At 46.9% G+C, this 18,433-nt stretch overlaps 1 protein-coding gene across 3 annotated transcripts in view; it reads right to left on the bottom strand.

Moving 5' to 3' along the window:
* Positions 1-18,433, bottom strand: part of LOC147423934 (uncharacterized) — a 119,348-nt gene that overhangs the window by 94,278 nt on the left and 6,637 nt on the right. For all 3 annotated transcript variants that reach the window (XM_086500910.1, XM_086500909.1, XM_086500908.1), the window contains exons 3-4: positions 16,485-16,571; positions 16,263-16,390 (exon numbers count right to left, since the gene is read on the bottom strand). In XM_086500910.1, coding sequence (XP_086357036.1) covers positions 16,263-16,390; positions 16,485-16,571 — 215 coding nt within the window. The remainder of the gene's footprint in view (positions 1-16,262; positions 16,391-16,484; positions 16,572-18,433) is intronic.

Raw genomic sequence — 18,433 nt, 5'->3', positions numbered from 1 at the left:
CAATCAGCCAAGTGAGCCAGAACCAAGTGGACCGGTCTTTGGTGCCCATCCTTCAGAGGGTCCCTTGATGGAAACCGTCGGCCTGGGTGAGCCTATAACCCACCATAGAAGGGGGAAAAATTCTCCCTTGCAAGAGTTGGTCAACACCCCAGCTCCTTCCTTAGCCTCTACTCCATCTGACTCTCCACCCATGCCGGAGCACTTTGAGGTATCTGAGGATTTACCATTTGCACAGCTTCCATTAGGATGGTTGCAGGAAGCGTATGCTGATTTCAACATTGATCAGACGCCAGCTCATAATGTCCAGAAGCTAACAGAGGCGGCACGGTCTTCTCTCCCTAACGCAACCTCGCCCACTGCACCGCCTGACCCAGTCAGAGAGGTCAACCTAGGCGGCCCTGACAACCATCAGCCCATCTTGTTAGCCACTTGGTTATGGGATCACCCCGCTCTACTCGACCTGGTAATCTCTTTCGTGCGCTCTTTCAAGGATGTGTTTGCCTGGTCTTACCACGATTTGGAAGGAATCCCAGCAGAGCTAGGAGTCCACACAATTCCTCTGATGGAGGGGGCTAAGCCGGTCAGAGGACGGGCTTACAAACTGAATCCCAAGTATGCAGAAGCAGTCAAAATCGAGTTGGAAAAAATGCAAGAAGCAGGTATTATTGTGCCAGTAGAGCACTCAGAATGGTTGTCCCCTATGGTTATTGCCCCAAAGAAGCAGTCCAACAAAATTCGAGTTTGCGTCGACTACCGGGCTCTGAATAAGGTCACAATCACGGATGGATTTCCGACACCTTTCACTGAGAGAGTCCTCGAAGATGTCGCTGGCCATGTACTGTATAGTTTTATGGACGGGTTTAGCGGCTACAATCAGTTAGGAATACATCCTGACGACAAAATCAAAACAGCTTTTGTGACTCCCTGGGGTATTTTCATCTACACTAGAATGTCTTTTGGGCTTAAAAATGCACCGCCTTCTTTCAATCGCATAGTATATCTCATCTTTTGTCCTCTGCTTACTGATCACCTTCGCATATTCATGGACGACTTTTCCACCTTCTCGGGTGCTCAATGTTCGACCCCAGTAGAAAATCTAAAGGAGCATCTTGCTCAGCTCTCTGCAGTCTTCCTCAGGTGCAGAGAGGCACATTTGAAGCTCAATCTGAACAAGTCATTTTTTGGTCACAGAGGGCACACTGTTGGGCCATGTGGTGTCTGCTCAAGGTTTAGCACCTGACCCAGAGAAGATAGTGGCCATCTTGAAGTTACCTCCTCCCATAAATCCCAAAGGTGTTCAGAGCTTTGTGGGCCACACCGGCTATCATCGCAGGTTTATACGTATGTATGCACAGGTGGGGCTCAACCATTGACCCGGCTCACCAGTGTTGCTGTTCCCTTCCAGTGGTCAACACCTGAGGCCGAAGCATTTGCATACCTCAAAAAACGCCTCACTAAAGCGCCTATTCTAGTTGCCCCGGATTGGGCCCTACATTTTCATGTGCATACAGATGCCAGTCTATTGGCTGTGGGTGTTGTGCTGACTCAGCCTAGCAAAGAGTTCAACTTGGATCGCCTTGTACATTATGCAAGTCGCCTGCTCACCAAAGCAGAGCGCAACTATAGCACCACAGAGAGGGAAGGTTTGGCTATAGTGTATGCTCTACAAAAATTTCGTCACTATTTGCTAGGGGTCCACTTCACAATTATTACTGATCACCATGCCTTGCGCTATCTACTTAATAAGCCATAGGTCGCAGGTCGTGTGTGGCGATGGCTCCTCCTATTCCAAGAGTTTGATTTTGAAGTGGTACTCCGTCCTAGTAAGCATCATGTAATGGCTGACCACCTCTCTCGCATTCACACAGGTGAAGAAGCTATCGGGATTGCGGATGACTTTCCAGATAGCAGTCTTTTTAAAATCGATACAACACCGGAATGGTACGGGGAGGTCTTACATTTTCTATCTACTAGGCTGTACCCAGAGAAGACATCTCCACTGCAGAAGAGGAGATTGCTATTGAAGTCCAGGCCTTTCACTCTGATTGGGGGCCAGCTCTACAAATCGGGACCAGATGGTGTTCTGAAGCGTTGTGTCTCGCCTCATGAGGTGGAGCATATTCTCGAGGATGCCCACAATGGTCCCACTGGTGGCCATTACCCTGGTCACATCACCGCCCAGAAGATTCTACAGAGTGGTCTATGGTGGCCCTACGTTTTTAAGGATGCATTCTAAGGTTTGTGATGTGTGCCAGCGTTGTGGGCCGAAGCCAAGTAAGCAATCCAACCGTCCTCTGCAGGTCTCGATGGCGTGGCTACCTTTTGAGAGATGGGGCTTGGACTTTGTGGGTCCAATATATCCCTCGGCTCAACCAGGTAATCGCAAATATCTGCTAGTGGCTACAGACTATGCAACAAAGTGGACGGAGGTACTAGCAACAGTAGATTGCACTGGCAATACAGTAGCCAAATTTTTATGAAAATATTTTATGCAGATTTGGATGTCCCTTAGAGATCACCAGTGATAGGGGCAGTCATTTTGTCAATGACATGATCTCAGTTTTGCTGGCCAATTACAAGATTTTTCACTGCAAGTCGTGCTCTTATTACCCTAGAGCCAATGGACAGGCCGAGAGCACCAACAAGGTTCTCATCGCCCTCCTGCGGAAAGCATGTCATCTCCATCCAGCATCGTGGGCTCAGGCTGTGCACAGTACTCTTTGGGCATACCGCACATCTTTCAAAGCAACAACGAATCACACGCCTTTTCAACTCGCTTTCGGTTTGGAAGCCATAGCTCCATTTGAGTTCAACTCCGGATCCCCTAGGGTGGGCAGTCTGCGTGCAAGTCGGGGCATGGAAGCTGCTTCTATATCCCGTCTTACCTTATTGGATGAAAGCCACCTTTTAGCTTCTCATGCTCTGCAAGCGAAGCAACTTCGTCGCAAAGCGTGGCATGATCGCCACCTCAAAAAGCCGAAAATAACGCAAGGCACACTGGTGCTACTCTATCAGGCAAAATATTTGAAAAAAGCAAAGAAGCTAGTTCCAGCTTGGCAAGGGCCCTTCGTGGTGGAAGAGATTTTACCACAGGGGGCAGTCCAGTTAGTCACTCTAGAAGGTGTCCCACTGCCTCTGGTAAATGGCTCCAGAATCAAGTGCTATTACTCTGAGTAAGCAATGTGCAACATTTCGCCATATGTGGTTCAAATATCCCATCTCTCTCATCCCAACTACCTTTCCACCACCAGAACGGGAGGTTCTGTTATGTCTCAATCTCTGCTAGGTTTGTAGAAGTTTCCATCTTTCAGTCTGAAGTATCATTTCCCACTCAGTCTCGGTAATTGGGTATTGTCTTCAACTTCTTACAATTCAATCACTCTTTCTCTGATTGTTCTATCATCAGTGTTATCTGACATTTGCACTCAGGTATTTTCAATTAAGCTCCTAGTCTCTTTGGTGATCTTTTCTTTAAGGTTACTACCTCCTCTCAAGGTCTGCCACATATAAGTAGCTTGTCAGTAAAGATTTGGTAAGTAAGTTCTTAGCCTTGGCCTTGCTTGGCCTTCTTCGAAAATGGCTGAGCATTGTTCCCACTGTGGTCACAATGGGCAAATTCAAGGACATGCTTGTATCAAGCAGCGGTAAACTCTTTGTTGTATGCCTCTCTGCAAGGTGTGCAAAGTGATGTATGGAGGGGCACAGCTCAAATTTTCGTCTTCAGCATTGGTTGCCAATCATCCCATTTGTCCAATTAGTCTCCCTCCCCTATCTCTTAAATTCGCCCTCCTCTGCTCTCTCCAAATTCGGCTCCCTTCCCTCCCAAATTCGCCCAGGCTGAATTAGCCCCTTCCAGAAATTCGCCCCTGCCTTCTCCTACCAATTAGAACCCCTCCCATATTTCCCAATTCGTCCCTCTCTCCCATCCCAATTTGACCCTGCCCATTTCGCCCCCTATGCCTCCCAAATTCGCCCTCTGGTCCTATCCGCCCTCCTAATTAGCCCTCTGCCTCCCAATATCCCCTTCCCTCCCAATTCGTCCCTTTTCATATAGCTGCCGGCTGCAAGAATTTGGGACTACGAAATTCGCCCTCCTCTGCATGGATTTGCCCTTGCCTATATTGGATTCGCCTCAGCCCCTTGTAAAATTCGCCCATCCTTCATAATTCGCCCCAGCTTATTTTGGATCCGCCCCAGCCCTATTCAATTCCCCCTACCCAGTTGCACTACTTTCGCCCCTACCCAGTTCCCCTCGCCCCTACCCTCTTAACCCTCGCCCCTACCCTCTAACCCTCGCCCCTACCCTCTCAGCACCCCCTCTCGCCCCTACCCCTCGCCCCTACCCTCTACCCACCCACTCTCGCCCCTGCCCTATTTTGGATTCGCCCCTACCCAGAGCTTTGAATTCGCCCTACCCAGTTCCTCTGCAGTCGCCCCAGCCCAAGAACATTCGCCATGCCACAAATTCGCCCAAGCTTATTAATTTCGCCCCTACCCTAACTTACTCACTTCAGCCCTAACTTCTTCGCCCAGCCCCACAATAAATCGCACCAGCTCCCCTTCTGTCCAGAGGCTGACTAGCCAAATTCCAAATTGTTTCTATACTCCGCGTTGGTCTGCATCTGTCTGATCGTGGTGCTTTTCCATCACTTGGTCTACTCAACTGCTCACTGTTTGTCATCCACCCGACCTCACCATGGCAGGAGGTAGCAAGCAACAGGAGAAACAGCCAAAAGGAAGTAGCAAGAGAAAGATAGAGTTGAAGAAGAGGAAAGCTCAGGTTGCAGAATCAGAGAGCGAAGCAGAGGAAGTATCTGCAAGCAGCATCCATGGCATAGATGACTTTACCTCCAGTGACCCAAGTGATGAGAGCTACAAAGCAGACTCAGCAGAATCTGATGATTCAGATGTAAATTCCGAGTCAGGTGCTTCCAGTGATCAGGAGTAACATTCAAAAGTGGCTCAGAAGAAAGAAAAGCAGCCAATCATCACTCATGAAATCAAGAGGCCTGCTTCTTCGAAAAATCGCACAGCATTCTCATTAAATTTTCATATGCAGCAACCTCGACCATCTCTCAGTGAGGTGCTTTCGACTGCTCAGCTACGGACTCTGGACCTCACAGCATTGGCTGATGCAGATTTACCTGATACGGTTCCAGCAAAGCTGATACATCAACTGTTGAAAGACTTTCCAAAGGTCCGGGGCCACAAGCTAACAGCTTCAAGGCTTGGCCATGCCATGGGTACGACCACCTTTCCACCTGTGAAGTCTACTACTCGCACTTTCTCTTTGCTGTCCAAGGATGCGACAATTCAAGCATGTCAAGAGCTATTGAGTTCGGATCACCCGGATTATGAGCGAAACAGACGGCTTCTCGCAATCTTCAGGTATTACTTTCTGGCTCGAGATGCCAAAGAAGACAAGGAAAAAACTGATCTTCTCACTACATTCTCCCACTGCGACGGGCTATACTGTTTAATCCACACTATCCCTTGTGGATTCCACCAGATTCTCTTCAGCTCTTTGCAGACTAGGGCTAAAAGATTTCGGGCCCAAGTGCAGTCTATGCAGTTAAAGTTTTAAATGTTTTGCGGCACCTCTCTTGGCATGGGTCATAAACATACCTATTAACATAAATGAAGTGGATGAGGAGCAGGGAACCTCGAAAGGGAAAAGGAAAACCGTGAGCATGCAGGTTGACCCCACAGTCACCAAGAAAAAGAAGATCAAGGCGAAAGTGGTGAAGGATACAGTAAAGTCTCTACTCTCCTTGCCAGTTTCTGAGAGCCAATAGACTAGGGTACATCTTCAGCATCACACATCTACTTCTACCCCTGGTTCTGCTGTGCCGGCACCAGTGTCTACTGCCGCTCCTCAGGACAGGATGGTCACTTCACCCATACAGGATCCTCTTCCTTCTTCTCCCATCTTCACTCATACACCGGTCAACATATCTCTCGCTCCACCTACAACAACAATCTCCGAGGCACCTACTACACCAATTGTACCTACTTCTAGCTCGCCGGCTGTGCCATATGTGCGCCCTCCAGCATCACATGCATCTGAGGGATCTTCAGGTAGGACTGACTCTACTTCTCTGTTTCAGCTTTCAGAGAAGTTACTTCAGGACTCCAGAGCTGCTATTGCCACCATCGAGCTAGGCGCGGAGCAGCTAGCTGCAACCCACCAGCATCACTCCGCCACATACGCAGCTATGGAGGGATCTCTGCGAGTTGCCGAGAGTGCCATCGCAGATCGAGATACAACGATTTTTGCACTACAGCAAGCATTGAAGATAAAGTCAAGGATTATTGATGACCTAAAAGCACAGGTGCAGGGATTTCAAGAAATGCTTATGTATGGTAACAGGCCTACCCAGGCTCCTGTGGGATATGGATGGACTGGGCCAGGGATACAAGTCCAGAATCCAGCAGGCTTTGCAGCACCAGCAGGTCCCTCTCAGCCCTCTCAACAGTTCATAGGACACTACCCAGCAGGTCCCTCTCAGCCCTCTCAGCAGTTCATGGGACACTATCCACAGCCCCAGTTCCAGTACTTTACTCAGCAGGGATCACAGGTCCATATGCCACACATGCAGAGCCAGAGTGTTCCTTGCTGTGACGGTGTTGCTGGTGCACACCGCCATGGTTGTGTTACTAGGCGTCCGGAGTTCACTTCAGAGCAGGTGCTTCCATCCGCTGTGCAGCACATGGCTGCTACAACCACAGGAAGCCAGGTTATGCAGAGCACAGTCCAGCAACCGCATCGTTACACAATCGATCTGATGGCTCCTCCCGATCCAGATACTTCTGGAGCAGCAGTGGCGACGACACTTTCCCTTGGGTGACAGGACTGTGCTCTTGCCCCACCTTTCATTGTACATATAGTTACTTTTGCAATTTCATTCAGTTTTGGCTCACAGAGACGATGACCAGTCTTGTGGCGGGCAACCTGTAGCAGGCTACAGTGTCACTTTCACAAGACACAGTTACAGTTAGTACAGTTGGTCTGGTCTGTTCACACTCGACGGACACTCTGGGCAATGACACGTGGCAGGGATACGGATGGTGGCCTAGTGGACATGTGGCCAGGTCACACTTAGCTTGCTGACATTTATGAGCCGTTGGTGGCTCTTTATGATTGTATCTATGAGTAGTAGCCGTTGGGTCATTATCATCATCTTATATAGATGGTCGGGTCATCGTCGTCTTACACAAAGCACTGCTTCACCATCCCTGCACATCTGAGCCTCAACACCCATTTGTACCTGTGAGTCCTGGGCTGGAGCTGAGTGTGCTGCCACGCCAGACTCTGTACATGGTTCTTTGAGCTAGTCGAGTCCACATGTTCTGGTCCACTGTTGTGTCTCTGTTGTTATCCATTGTTCCTGTGTTTCATTCTGTTTGAGAGAGTTTCCATTTGTTTGAGTGAGATTGTCACGCACATTGCACTGAGGGGCACCCACACTGTAGAGAGCATGACACATTATCCGCGCTACAAGCACAGGAGATCACAGGTGATCACAGCCCTCACAATACTCAGGGCTCATGGTTGCAACACCTCACACAAGCATAGATCAGCTGTCACAAAGTGATGACGTGGCGAACAGTAGAAACCCTAAAATTCCTGCAAACCCTAATTTCTGCCAAAAACCCTAATTTCCGGAAATCGCGGAGGCTTGAAAAAAAAATATTTTATTTTATTTTTTTGAAAATGATGAGCGACGCGAATTTTGCTTTTTTTTTATAAAAAAAGAGTTTTTTATAAAAAAAGAGAAAAGACTCTCTAAGAGAGAGAGAGAACTGATGCTTTTTATCTTAAAAGCTTTTGGGGCTCTGCTTTTGGGCATCCCTTGTAACCTTTAAATTAGTGGTGAGGGCTTCACTTCTCAGAGCATCTGGACGCAGAGTCTGAGAGTGAAACCCTAACCGCTCTCTTGTACTTTGATGATTGATCAATACAAAAAGAAATACCGAAAGGGGCGCCAGTCTTTGGGGCCAATATCTCTAGGCACGGAACTCCGTCGGGCCAGTGCAAATCTATTGTGATCTGTGAATTGTTTTGAAGTGGTTATTTGGTGCTGTCGCGATTGATTTTTGACTTGGAGTGTCTAAGTCTGTTACAGTGGTATCAGAGCACGGCCGATTTCTCTTCTACGGGAAATCCGATCCCCGAATGTTTTTTCCGCGGCACCTATGGCTTCAGGCAATGATCAGTAGACTCCCTCTGCATCTGGAGATGCGGGCTGGGATCACAACGAAGATTCCGGCAGAGAGTATGGCCCGCCTTGGCCTCCTCAGGCGGAGCAAAGAGAGATGGAGCGTCGTCAATTGATTGGCGATGCAACAAAGATGATGCTCAATTTTGCCAAGGACCCGAAGATGGCAAAATATATGCCTCTTTGAAAGAGGTACAGATGGAGTGGCAAAGAACCACAACACCACTCCCGAAACCCGCTCTCAAGAAACCTTCTACCTCCAAGAAAATATACGGAGAAGGAATTGGAGAACATGGTTGATGCACGGATTGCTCAGCTTTTTGACGCGCAAAAGAAAGCCAAAAAGCACGGCAAAAAGCAGAAGAAAAGCGCCGACTTTCCAGGTTATTTGGGTCGTCAGTCGACTTTTGATAAGGCAAAGAAACGGAAGAAGCGTGTTCGATTTGAAGGAGTACCCAGTTCTTCTTCTTCTTCTTCTGACAGTTCTTCTAGCTCCTCGGATTAGAGCGAAGAAGACAGAAAAAGCAAAAAGCGAAGCAAGACGTACAGCTTCGGAAAGGGCAAGAAAAAGGCAAAGAAGGCTACATCTCGCCCAGAGACTGACAGTTCTACTCAGGACTCGTCTACAGACAGATCAGATTCCGATGACGGAAAGTTTTATGCGAACAAGAAGAATTTTTACAAAGCCAACCAGTATGACTTTCTCGAAGATAAAAGCAAGAAAGTCCGAGAGTTTAAGGAAGGTGGCCACTCGATCAAGTTTGATACTTTTCAGGATACTCAGATGCTTCGAAGGCTTTGTCTTTTATACAGCAGTTTGGCATCGCTTTCGTGGGAGGACGCTATTCAGAGCACTCCAAGATTCGGAGAGCTACCTCTTACCTTAAGGGGAATGCTCGTACTTGGTGGTCCACGCTTCTTTTAACAAGAGTACGCCAGTTAAATGGCTGAAATTTAAGAAGCTTTTTATTTCTTCTTGGTTGACGCAAGATATGAACGAGATGTACGAGCTGCTTGGAACCATCTTCGGATGACCAAGAAAGATACAATCAATGCTTATTGTGAAAGATTCTGGAGCTCTTTTCTACCCGCCTCTTCATTCAAGAAGATCTCGTTCAGAGAACAGATTGAGCGGTTTACCTTGGGTCTACCTACAGAGATCCGAGATCACTGCTTGGAACAGAAGTCAGCTTCTATTCAGGAGTTGATGAGTCATGCGAAGCGGGGCTTTGCCATTCACTCTGGCAGTCTGACCTACCCCACAGATGAGGCCATGACACAACGAGCCGAACAGACTTCTGGGAATGAAAGTAGAAAGAAAAAAGAGCAACCAAGAGAAAAATGATGCACGACCCAAGCTTACTCCTGAGGAGAGAGCTCGCTTCATCAGAGAGGGGAAGTGTCTTGGATATGGGGAACATGGACATATCTCCGCGAAGTGTCCTAAAAAGGCACAGAAAGAACATAATGATAAAGACAACGACAGGCCTGAGAGTTCGAGAGCAGCTGAGGAATGTGGCAGAAAAGGCAGATAGAAAAGCAGAATTGGTACCACATGGCGTGGGACCTGCACCGAATCTAATGAATGAAAGTACAAACTTTGCCGCTTTTGGGGCAAAGTGACGGATCAAGAAGCTCTTTTGAAGGAGCAAAGGCCAACTTCTTTTCACTTGGAATTGGTGGCTCGATTTGGAATTACGCCCGACAGACTGACGCCACAGGCGGAGGTAGTTCGACTGGCACCCAGATGGGATGTTGCCATTACACCGAGCATTGGCAAACTTTGTTTGCAATGACAGGGGTGTTCAGGGCACGCGAGTGACGTTCTACTCAGGATCCCTTGGTACCACAAGAACTACGCCGTGGTTGACTACTGGGCCGAGAAAGCGACTTTGATAAATGAAGGGCTTAGAGATTGTACTTGATGAACTTCAGTTTCTTACTCATTCTTTTGGGAGAGAATTGAACGTTGGATAAAGGTTGAATATGTTTTGACCTGATCAAAAGAACGCCAAGATTTTTCTCCACACTCATGCCGATTTCTTTTCAGAGGGCCTGAAGATCAAACCATTGATCTGATACTTGGAAGCACGCCACCGAATCAGCCACCTTACCGTGTGAGCCGAGTACAGAATGAAAAGATTATGAACCCAGTGAAAGACCTCTTGGAAAAGGGTCTTGTCCAGCCTAGTACTTCACCGAATTGCTCTCCAGTGTTGTTGGTTTTGAAGAAAGACGGATCTTGGAGAATGTGCATCGATTATAGCACTCTCAACGAAATCACCATCAAGAACAGATTTCCGATTCCTAGGATCGATGATATACTCAACAGGTTACAGGGATCCTCGTGCTTTAGCAGGATTGACTTGAAGAGTGGATATCATCAGATCAGGATAGCGCCAGGAGATGTCTACATAACAGCTTTTCGGACGACTTTTGGGTATTTGAGTTTTTAGTGATGCCTTTTGGCTTAACCAATGCTCCTGCGACATTTAACCGGATGATGGACAGGATTTTTCGAGAGTACAGGCTATTTGTTGGCACTTTCTTTGACGACATCATTGTTTTCTCCAAGAATGAGACAGAACACAGAGATCATCTGCTTCAAGTCTTTCACGCATTACGAGATCACACGTTAGTGATTAATGCAAAGAAAAGTGAATTTTTCCTACCAGAGATACTCTTTTTGGGACACATTGTGTCAACAGCAGGAGTGCAAATGGACCCGGCCAAGATAGAGACTATCCGTGATTGGCCCAATTTGAGGAATGTCCATGAAGTTAGAAGCTTCTTGGGACTGTGTTCGTACTACACGCGGTTCATACGAAAGTTTGCAGAGGTTGCTTCCCCTTTGCATACCTTGACACAGAAAGGAGTACCTTTTTCCTGGGGACCCACAGAGGTAACTGCCTTTCCGACATTGAAAGAGAAATTGACTACGGGACCTATTTTGACTTTGCCGGACTTGCAGAAGTCATTTGAAGTATATTGTGATGCTTGTGGTCGTAGTCTGGGTGCGGTCTTGATGCAAGAAGGCCATGTCATAGTTTACGAGAGCCGTTTGTTCTCTAGGCTGGAGATGACAGCACAGATCTATGAGAAAGAGCTTTTGGCGGTTATCCATGCTCTTACTCAGTGGCGGCATTACCTACTCGGAGCGGATTTTACTGTCTTTACAGACCATCAGAGTTTGCGCTACTTCTTGTCACAGAAGCAGCTTTCGGAAAAGCAGATGCGGTGGGCGAACATCTTGTCACAGTTCCACTTCCAGATTGTCCATGTGCAGAGACAGAAGAATGTGATGGCAGATGCTTTGTCTCGGAAACCTTTGGCTCTGGCTGTTTCCGCGATACATCATAGGAGCTTCGAGGATATGGTCGATCAGTATGCCACAGATACAGATTTTGCAGATATTTTCACAAGGATACGGGATGGGGAGACAGTAGCTGGATACTCCCTTTGGGAAGGCTACTTGATGAAAAAGACTATGTTGTGCGTTACACAGCCGTTGAGGGATAAGGTTATGACTGAATGCCACTGTCCACCTTTTACGGGTCACCGCGGCATTGCTACCACCATGAAGGGGGTAGAGAGATACTTCTTTGGGCCGAGACTCAAAAAGGATGTGGAAGAGTTTGTGCGCAGTTGCTTGGTATGCCAGAAGGTCAAGTTTGACAGGCATAAGGCACAGGGATTGTTACAGCCTTTACCCATACCCACCCACCCCTGGGAAAGTATTGCAATGGATTTCATTTTTGATCGCCCAAGAACACAGAATGATCACGATGATTTTCCGATTACATGGCACGTCTGAGACGATTGTCTCCGACAGAGACCCCAGATTTATGAGTTTGTTTTGGAAGGCAATTTGGGAGAACATTGGCACGCGGTTGCAGTTCTCATCATCGTTCCACTTGCAGACTGACGAGCAATTTGAGATTGCCAATTCAGTGATTTTAGATTTATTGAAGTCTTGTATCTCGGATCAGAAGACTCAATGGGAAAAGAACTTACCTTTGGTGGAATTTGCCTACAATAACACGATACACTCTTCGACGGGGAAGACGCCATGTGAGATTGTTGAAAGTGCTGCGAAGGTTCCATCCTTCCTGAGCACGAAAGATTAGATATTTGAAGCGCATGAATATTCGCGAGATTTGGATACGGCTTTTGCCAAGGTTCGCGAGACTTTGCAGGAGTCTCAAGAACGACAGAAAAAGGCAACGGATCGCCATCATCGCGACTTGAAATTGAAGGAGGATGATTGGGTGCTCTTACGTTTTGAGAAGGCACGCCTAAGAAAGAAAAAGGGAAAGGAGAGGCTTTTTCCAAAGCTTAGTATGCGATACTACGGACCTTTCCAGATTACTGAAAAGATAAATGATGTCTCCTTCCGATTGAAACTACCAGATACTTGGAGGATTCACAATGCATTGCATGTGAGTCTCTTGAAACCTGTTAAGGGTGATGTGCCTGATGATGGGGAGCCTGATGAGCAACCTGAAGTGGAAGAAAACGAGGAGATCCTTGTTCCTGAACAGATTTTGGCACATAACGATACGAAGAAAGGTAAAGTCCGAAGGCGGTTCTTGGTTAAGTTCAAGAACTTTCCTGCATTTGATGCGAAGTGGATGGAGGAGGAGGACCTAGCAGATACTCCTCGGATTGTGAAACTTTACCTCGATGTTTTGGTTTAGCATAGTCTACTCCAAACGGAACCCAGAAACTCAGCTTGGCCGAAGATCTGGTGCAGTGGGATGCACAAGAGGGGAGTTACTCCGCTCCTTTGTCAACAGATGCCTTGATTTTGATACTAAAGTCACTGATGTCTCTTTGAGCTTCAGGGATACTGAGAGCTGACAGTATTCTGCTGGATGACTTTATGAAATGGAATTCCTGATTATAATACTGATTTGTTCTTGACTTCTTGCGAGTGCAGGAACTAACAGACGAAATGACTGCAGCATTTTGGTCTGATTGATCTCGAATAGACATGGTTGCAATAGGGGTTAGTCAATCAGACATCGATGAGGTCCCGATTGGACCTAGATGTGATTGCTAGCTACATTGCCGATAAATCATGGTCTAAGATCCGAATGAATGTTGAATGCCATGTGATGTCCTGTGATGTCTGGTGATGTCCTCTAATGTCGTGTGATGTGACTGTCGATTTTGTACATGTGCTAGCTGTGTGTTCCTAGTACGTAGGTACTAACAGTCAGTGTCTGCTAAGACGGTTTATGGCTTTTGTCGGTTTTGCAGGCGTAATCGCGGCCGATTACAATGCTTTCAAGAGGGGGGAATGTCACAAAGTGATGACGTGGCGGACGGCAAAAACCCTAATTTTTGCCGGAAACCCTAATTTCTGAAAATCGCGGAGGCTTGAGAAAAAAAAAATGGAAAATGATGAGCGACGCGAATTTTGCTAAAGACTCTCTAAGAGAGAGAGAGAACTGATGCTTTTTATCTTAAAAGCTTTTGGGGCTCTGCTTTTGGGCATCCCTTGTAACCTTTAAATTAGTGGTGAGGGCTTCACTTCTCAGAGCATCTGGAAGCAAAGTTTGAGAGTGAAACCCTAACCGCTCTCTTGTACTTTGATGATTGATTAATACAAAAAGAAATACCAAAAGGGGCGCCAGTCTTTGGGGCCAATATCTCTAGGCACGGAACTCCGCCGGGCCAGTGTAAATCTATTGTGTGAATTGTTTTGAAGTGGTTATTTGGTGCTCTCGCGATTGATTTTTGACTTGGAGTGTCCAAGTCTGTTACATCAGCGATTTGGGAGATAAGAGCATGACACCAGTTGTTGCTAAATTGGCTTTATCTGACAGTAAAATAATTCTAAATGAATTATGGGATTTATAAGTGAGAGGGTTTTCTCGCTTGGAACACCAAGAAAATAATTCTAGATGAATTATTGGAATTTTAAGTGAGAGGGTTTTTCTCGCTGGAGACATCCGAGTACAGAGTATTCCTAGTGCGTCATTCAAAGTAATGACGGGAGCACTGTGAACGGGAATATCTGTAAGGCCACCAGGAACGGGTACTTCTAATGCGTCACATCCGATGGGTGACAGGGAGCATCGAAGAAGTATCCGACCATGCGGGAACGGACATCTCTGATGCGTCATAAAATGGGTGACATAGAGCATCGTGAAGGGGATTGTACTGTAAGTTCGGTAGGAAAGGACTAGGTGCTGGGTATTCATGATGCGTCACAAGGTGGGTGACGGGTGCATCGGAAAGGGGATATCCATAGTCGAGAGGAAATCCGAACAGGAAAAGAGGAATACGCGTAAAGACGCAAGCACAAGAATAAAGATGGGTTCTGAGAAGATTTTCTTAAAAAGCGGAAAATTTTAACGAGTTTTCCAGGAAGAGCAAACGCTTTCCCGCGAGGAATCTATGTTTGCATTGCATCCGTGCATGTGATTGCATCCAGGGACGCCTGGGAAGTGATGTGAAAGCATTGTTTTTAACTTATAAGGTTTTATTGAGTTTTTGGCAGATTCAGACTATTTTTAAAATACGCCGGCCGCCGATTTAATAAGTGGGCAGCCATCTGATAAATAAGGCAACAGATCAGCTAGCGAATTCTCTCTCCCTATTTCGGGTAGAACAGAAAAAAACCGGAAAAAAAAAATATTTGTTTTTGAAAAAAAAAAAACAAAAAACAAATGCCGCGATCTCTACGCGAGCAGCTATTCGTGCCGTGGCGAAGAAGCTATAAAAGCACCACATGCCCTCACTGAAAGGGGTTGCCAGCGTCAGCAAGAGAAGACTCTGCCGCGAGAGATCGCGAGACTACGAAGCACGGAAGTCGCTTTTCCCGCGCAAGAGCGACATGTATCTATTGTGGATTCGCCATACGAATTGTTGTCGCGTGTATGCGTGTGTGTTTGCAAGTACTTCATCGCGAAGGAGAAGCGAGAAGGCTTCGGCCTACGCTTGGGAATTCCGGAAACGGAATTCGGAAGTTGTCTGCGGAGTCTCAACTCCGAGTACATACGGAAAAAGGATTGAGAGCTTGTCGCTCGGATTTCCCTTACGGGAAGGAACGACCATCGAGTTAGAGATTTAGAACGGAGGGGTTTTCTCCGGTTCTTGTGCTTGTAAAAAGATTCTCCCTAATAAAGAATACTCTTTAAGGGGGGGGACCAACCCATCTTCTGGTCCCAGTACTGTGTCGATCTTCTCACTTTATCTCTCTCTCTCTATCTATTTCTCTCTATATCCTTTGGCTTCAATAATAAGAGATAAATTCTATTTATCTGAGTATATTTTATATTGTTATGCGCTCCCGTTTGTGACACCAGCAACACAACCTCCACGAGAGGTGGTGCTGATCTCGCGGCCATCCTACGAGTCTTCACACAAGGCTCCCAATATTTGATAGTCTACAACCACTTTTTACCACAGGATGGGACTGATTAGGATTACATTTAGCTCATCTCCCCGCCCCCCCCCCCCCCCCCCCCCCCCCCCCCCCCCCCCCCCGCCTCCCACCCTCCTCCTTTTTTCATTGAGGATTGTATCCATTACACTTGACCAATTAAACCATATTCCGGTTTTCATTTTAATGTTTTATGACACCTGGAGGATACAGGAATTGAGTTGCATAAGGTTTTGTCTTATATACGTCAGTGTTTTTGGCCTCTACAAGATGTTCATATAATCTTCCTTATGTGATTTCTCTCTTTTGCTCACCTGAGTACACTTTAACTAGATGCCTCCATAAGATAGAGAAAATAGAAAGAAAAAATAGAGTGTGTGTACATACAACAGGCCATGATGGCCGTGAACGTCCATGCTAAAATCTAGCACTAACACTGTTGATTTAAAACATGCAGTTCAATGTGAAACTGTGCTACTATAGCTGGCTTAAATAGAAATCCTAAGATACATGCCCCAGAATTTATCACTAGGATGCTGTGGATGTTCACACCATCATGTGGTGACTGTGAAGGCTTATAATCAGATTTATTAGACATAGAGAGGTGGAAACATGCATAAATGCACATTCCAATGGATAAATCTGATTACTTTTGCACTTCTGGCCCAATTTTGTAAAAGAGTAGAAGTTGGCCATCTGGCATCTTGAAGAGCACTGGATTCCACATAGGCATGTCTGGCTCCTCATCAATCATTGCTGGCTCACTCCAAACACCACCCTGCATTTTCACATGTAAATCATCAGCATGGAGTTAGAACCCGATAAAGTTTCTTCACTTTGATAGGTAGCATTCCCATGAAAAAAGAGACAACCTTATAAAGTTGGCTCCAAATCTTGACATCTGGTTCACCTTCATATGTTCCACCAAAATAAGCCGCAAGAAAGACACCCTTTTCAACCTGCAACACAGTATATCATGATCAAGTATTGCTTCACACTAATAACATAGGAATGCAGCATAGTACATAAAAAGAGAGCGAAGCACCAAAATGTTAATATACACATTAAACAAAGAAAACTGCTTTGCACATACAAACATGTTGACCTTGAGAAACTCACGACTGTAGTTGGTGCCTACACAATGCAATTGGCAGAACGAATCATTTGAGCCCCATAACAAACATCGTACCATAGATACAGATGGATCATTGCACAGCAATAGCAGTTGTGTGTACCTTGGGTCTATCCTTCCAAGCATGTCAGTTACACGCTGGACCACCCTTGGTCACTTGTTTTAGCAATTTGTTATCAGCATGGAGAGCCCCTCTCTCTCTCTCTCTCAACTCTCTCCCTCTCTCTCTCTCTCAAAGAGGATCGACACCGAGCTACAAGCAACCCTTACAGAACGTCAATTGCGGGAATCCCTCAGCCTTAAGGTAAGGATTGGGGGGTTCCCATCACCTTGGCGTATCAACGAGGACACTCTTGAAGAAGCAATCATCAAGGTTAATAAAATACTTCAACCAGTCAGCATCGAGCCCAGCGCAGTCTCCTTGATCATTGATACAAAGGCGCCTGCCACCCGCGCAATGCACCCTTACCCTCAAGGACAAAGAGGAGCGTCAGAAGCTATTACGCCAATCACGCTTCCTCAAGGGAACAAAGTGCTGAATTGCCGAGAAATTGACAACAAATCAACTCAAACTCAAAGAAAGCGAGCTCACAAAGACGCACGATGCCCGCAAACAAGGCAAATGGGCAGTCTATCAAAATAGACGAGCTATCATCCAAGATTTTCGAACTTCTAAGAAGACCGCGCCGCAATTGGCCGAAGATACCCTTTAGGTTTCTCTCTCTCACTTTACCCCTCCTTATTCCCGTTTTATATTAGTCTCCCAAAAGCTAGAATTTCCAGTATATACTTCACCCAACTGAGTTGTATCAATCATATGATGAGCCGCTTTGTAATGTATTTCATTTGGTCCCATAGGTCGTATCTGCATAGTTACAGGGGACGGGGGGGACGGGCCCTAGGGCCCGGGAACGGCCGTAACCGGGCCGGGAACGGCTGGGAACGCCGAGGGACGGACGGAAAACGGGCCGGACGGGCGGGTCGCAGGGGGGACGGACCGGGGTCGGACGGGGACGGCAGGGGTCGGCCGGGGTCGGATTCAAAAAAGTGACCGTTTTTTACCGTTTGCAACGGCTCTGTGCAGCCCCAACTACCATATTTTTTAAGCCTTGGCCCTTGGGAGGCTATAAAAGGCTCCCTTGGGCCTCTTAATACTCATAGTCTCAATGCTCAATGCTCATTCCATTTCCCTCAAGCTCAAGGCTCAAGTTTGAACTTTGAAGCTCTCCTCTCCCTCTTCTACCCACTTTGAAGCTCTCCTTTACTCTCTCTCCACACAAGCTCTCCTCTAACCCTTCTAACTTCTAAGCTCTACTCTCTCGAGTCTCTCCACCATCATGTCATCTCAAGCCAACTCCACTTCTCAAGCCGCTTCTTCTCGAAGGAGGCCCGCCGTGCAAACGTGGTCGTGGTGGGATGAAGTCGACTTTAGCTCACGTGGCAAAGGTGGCGGTGCAAGACCATGGACGTGCAAGCTATGTCCATACAAGAGATCGGGTGGTTCAAACAAAGTGCGAGCCCATCTTCTTCATGAACCCGGTCACGAGGTGAAGTTTTGCCCTCATGTAGCTCCCGAGAAGAGGTTGGATCTTCTTGAGAAACTCACAGTGTATGAGGTTGCGGAAGCGGCCAAGAGGGGCCGTTTTGTTGCCGTTGATCCCTCCGCCACGGCGACACCGCGAGAGCAAA

The sequence above is a fragment of the Adiantum capillus-veneris genome, chromosome 26 (assembly GCF_014529385.1).
Source record: "Adiantum capillus-veneris isolate H3 chromosome 26, ASM1452938v2, whole genome shotgun sequence".
Classification (NCBI taxonomy): Eukaryota; Viridiplantae; Streptophyta; class Polypodiopsida; order Polypodiales; family Pteridaceae; genus Adiantum; species Adiantum capillus-veneris.
Note: the sequence above shows the minus strand (reverse complement) of the source record. Positions and strands in the feature narration are given on the sequence as shown.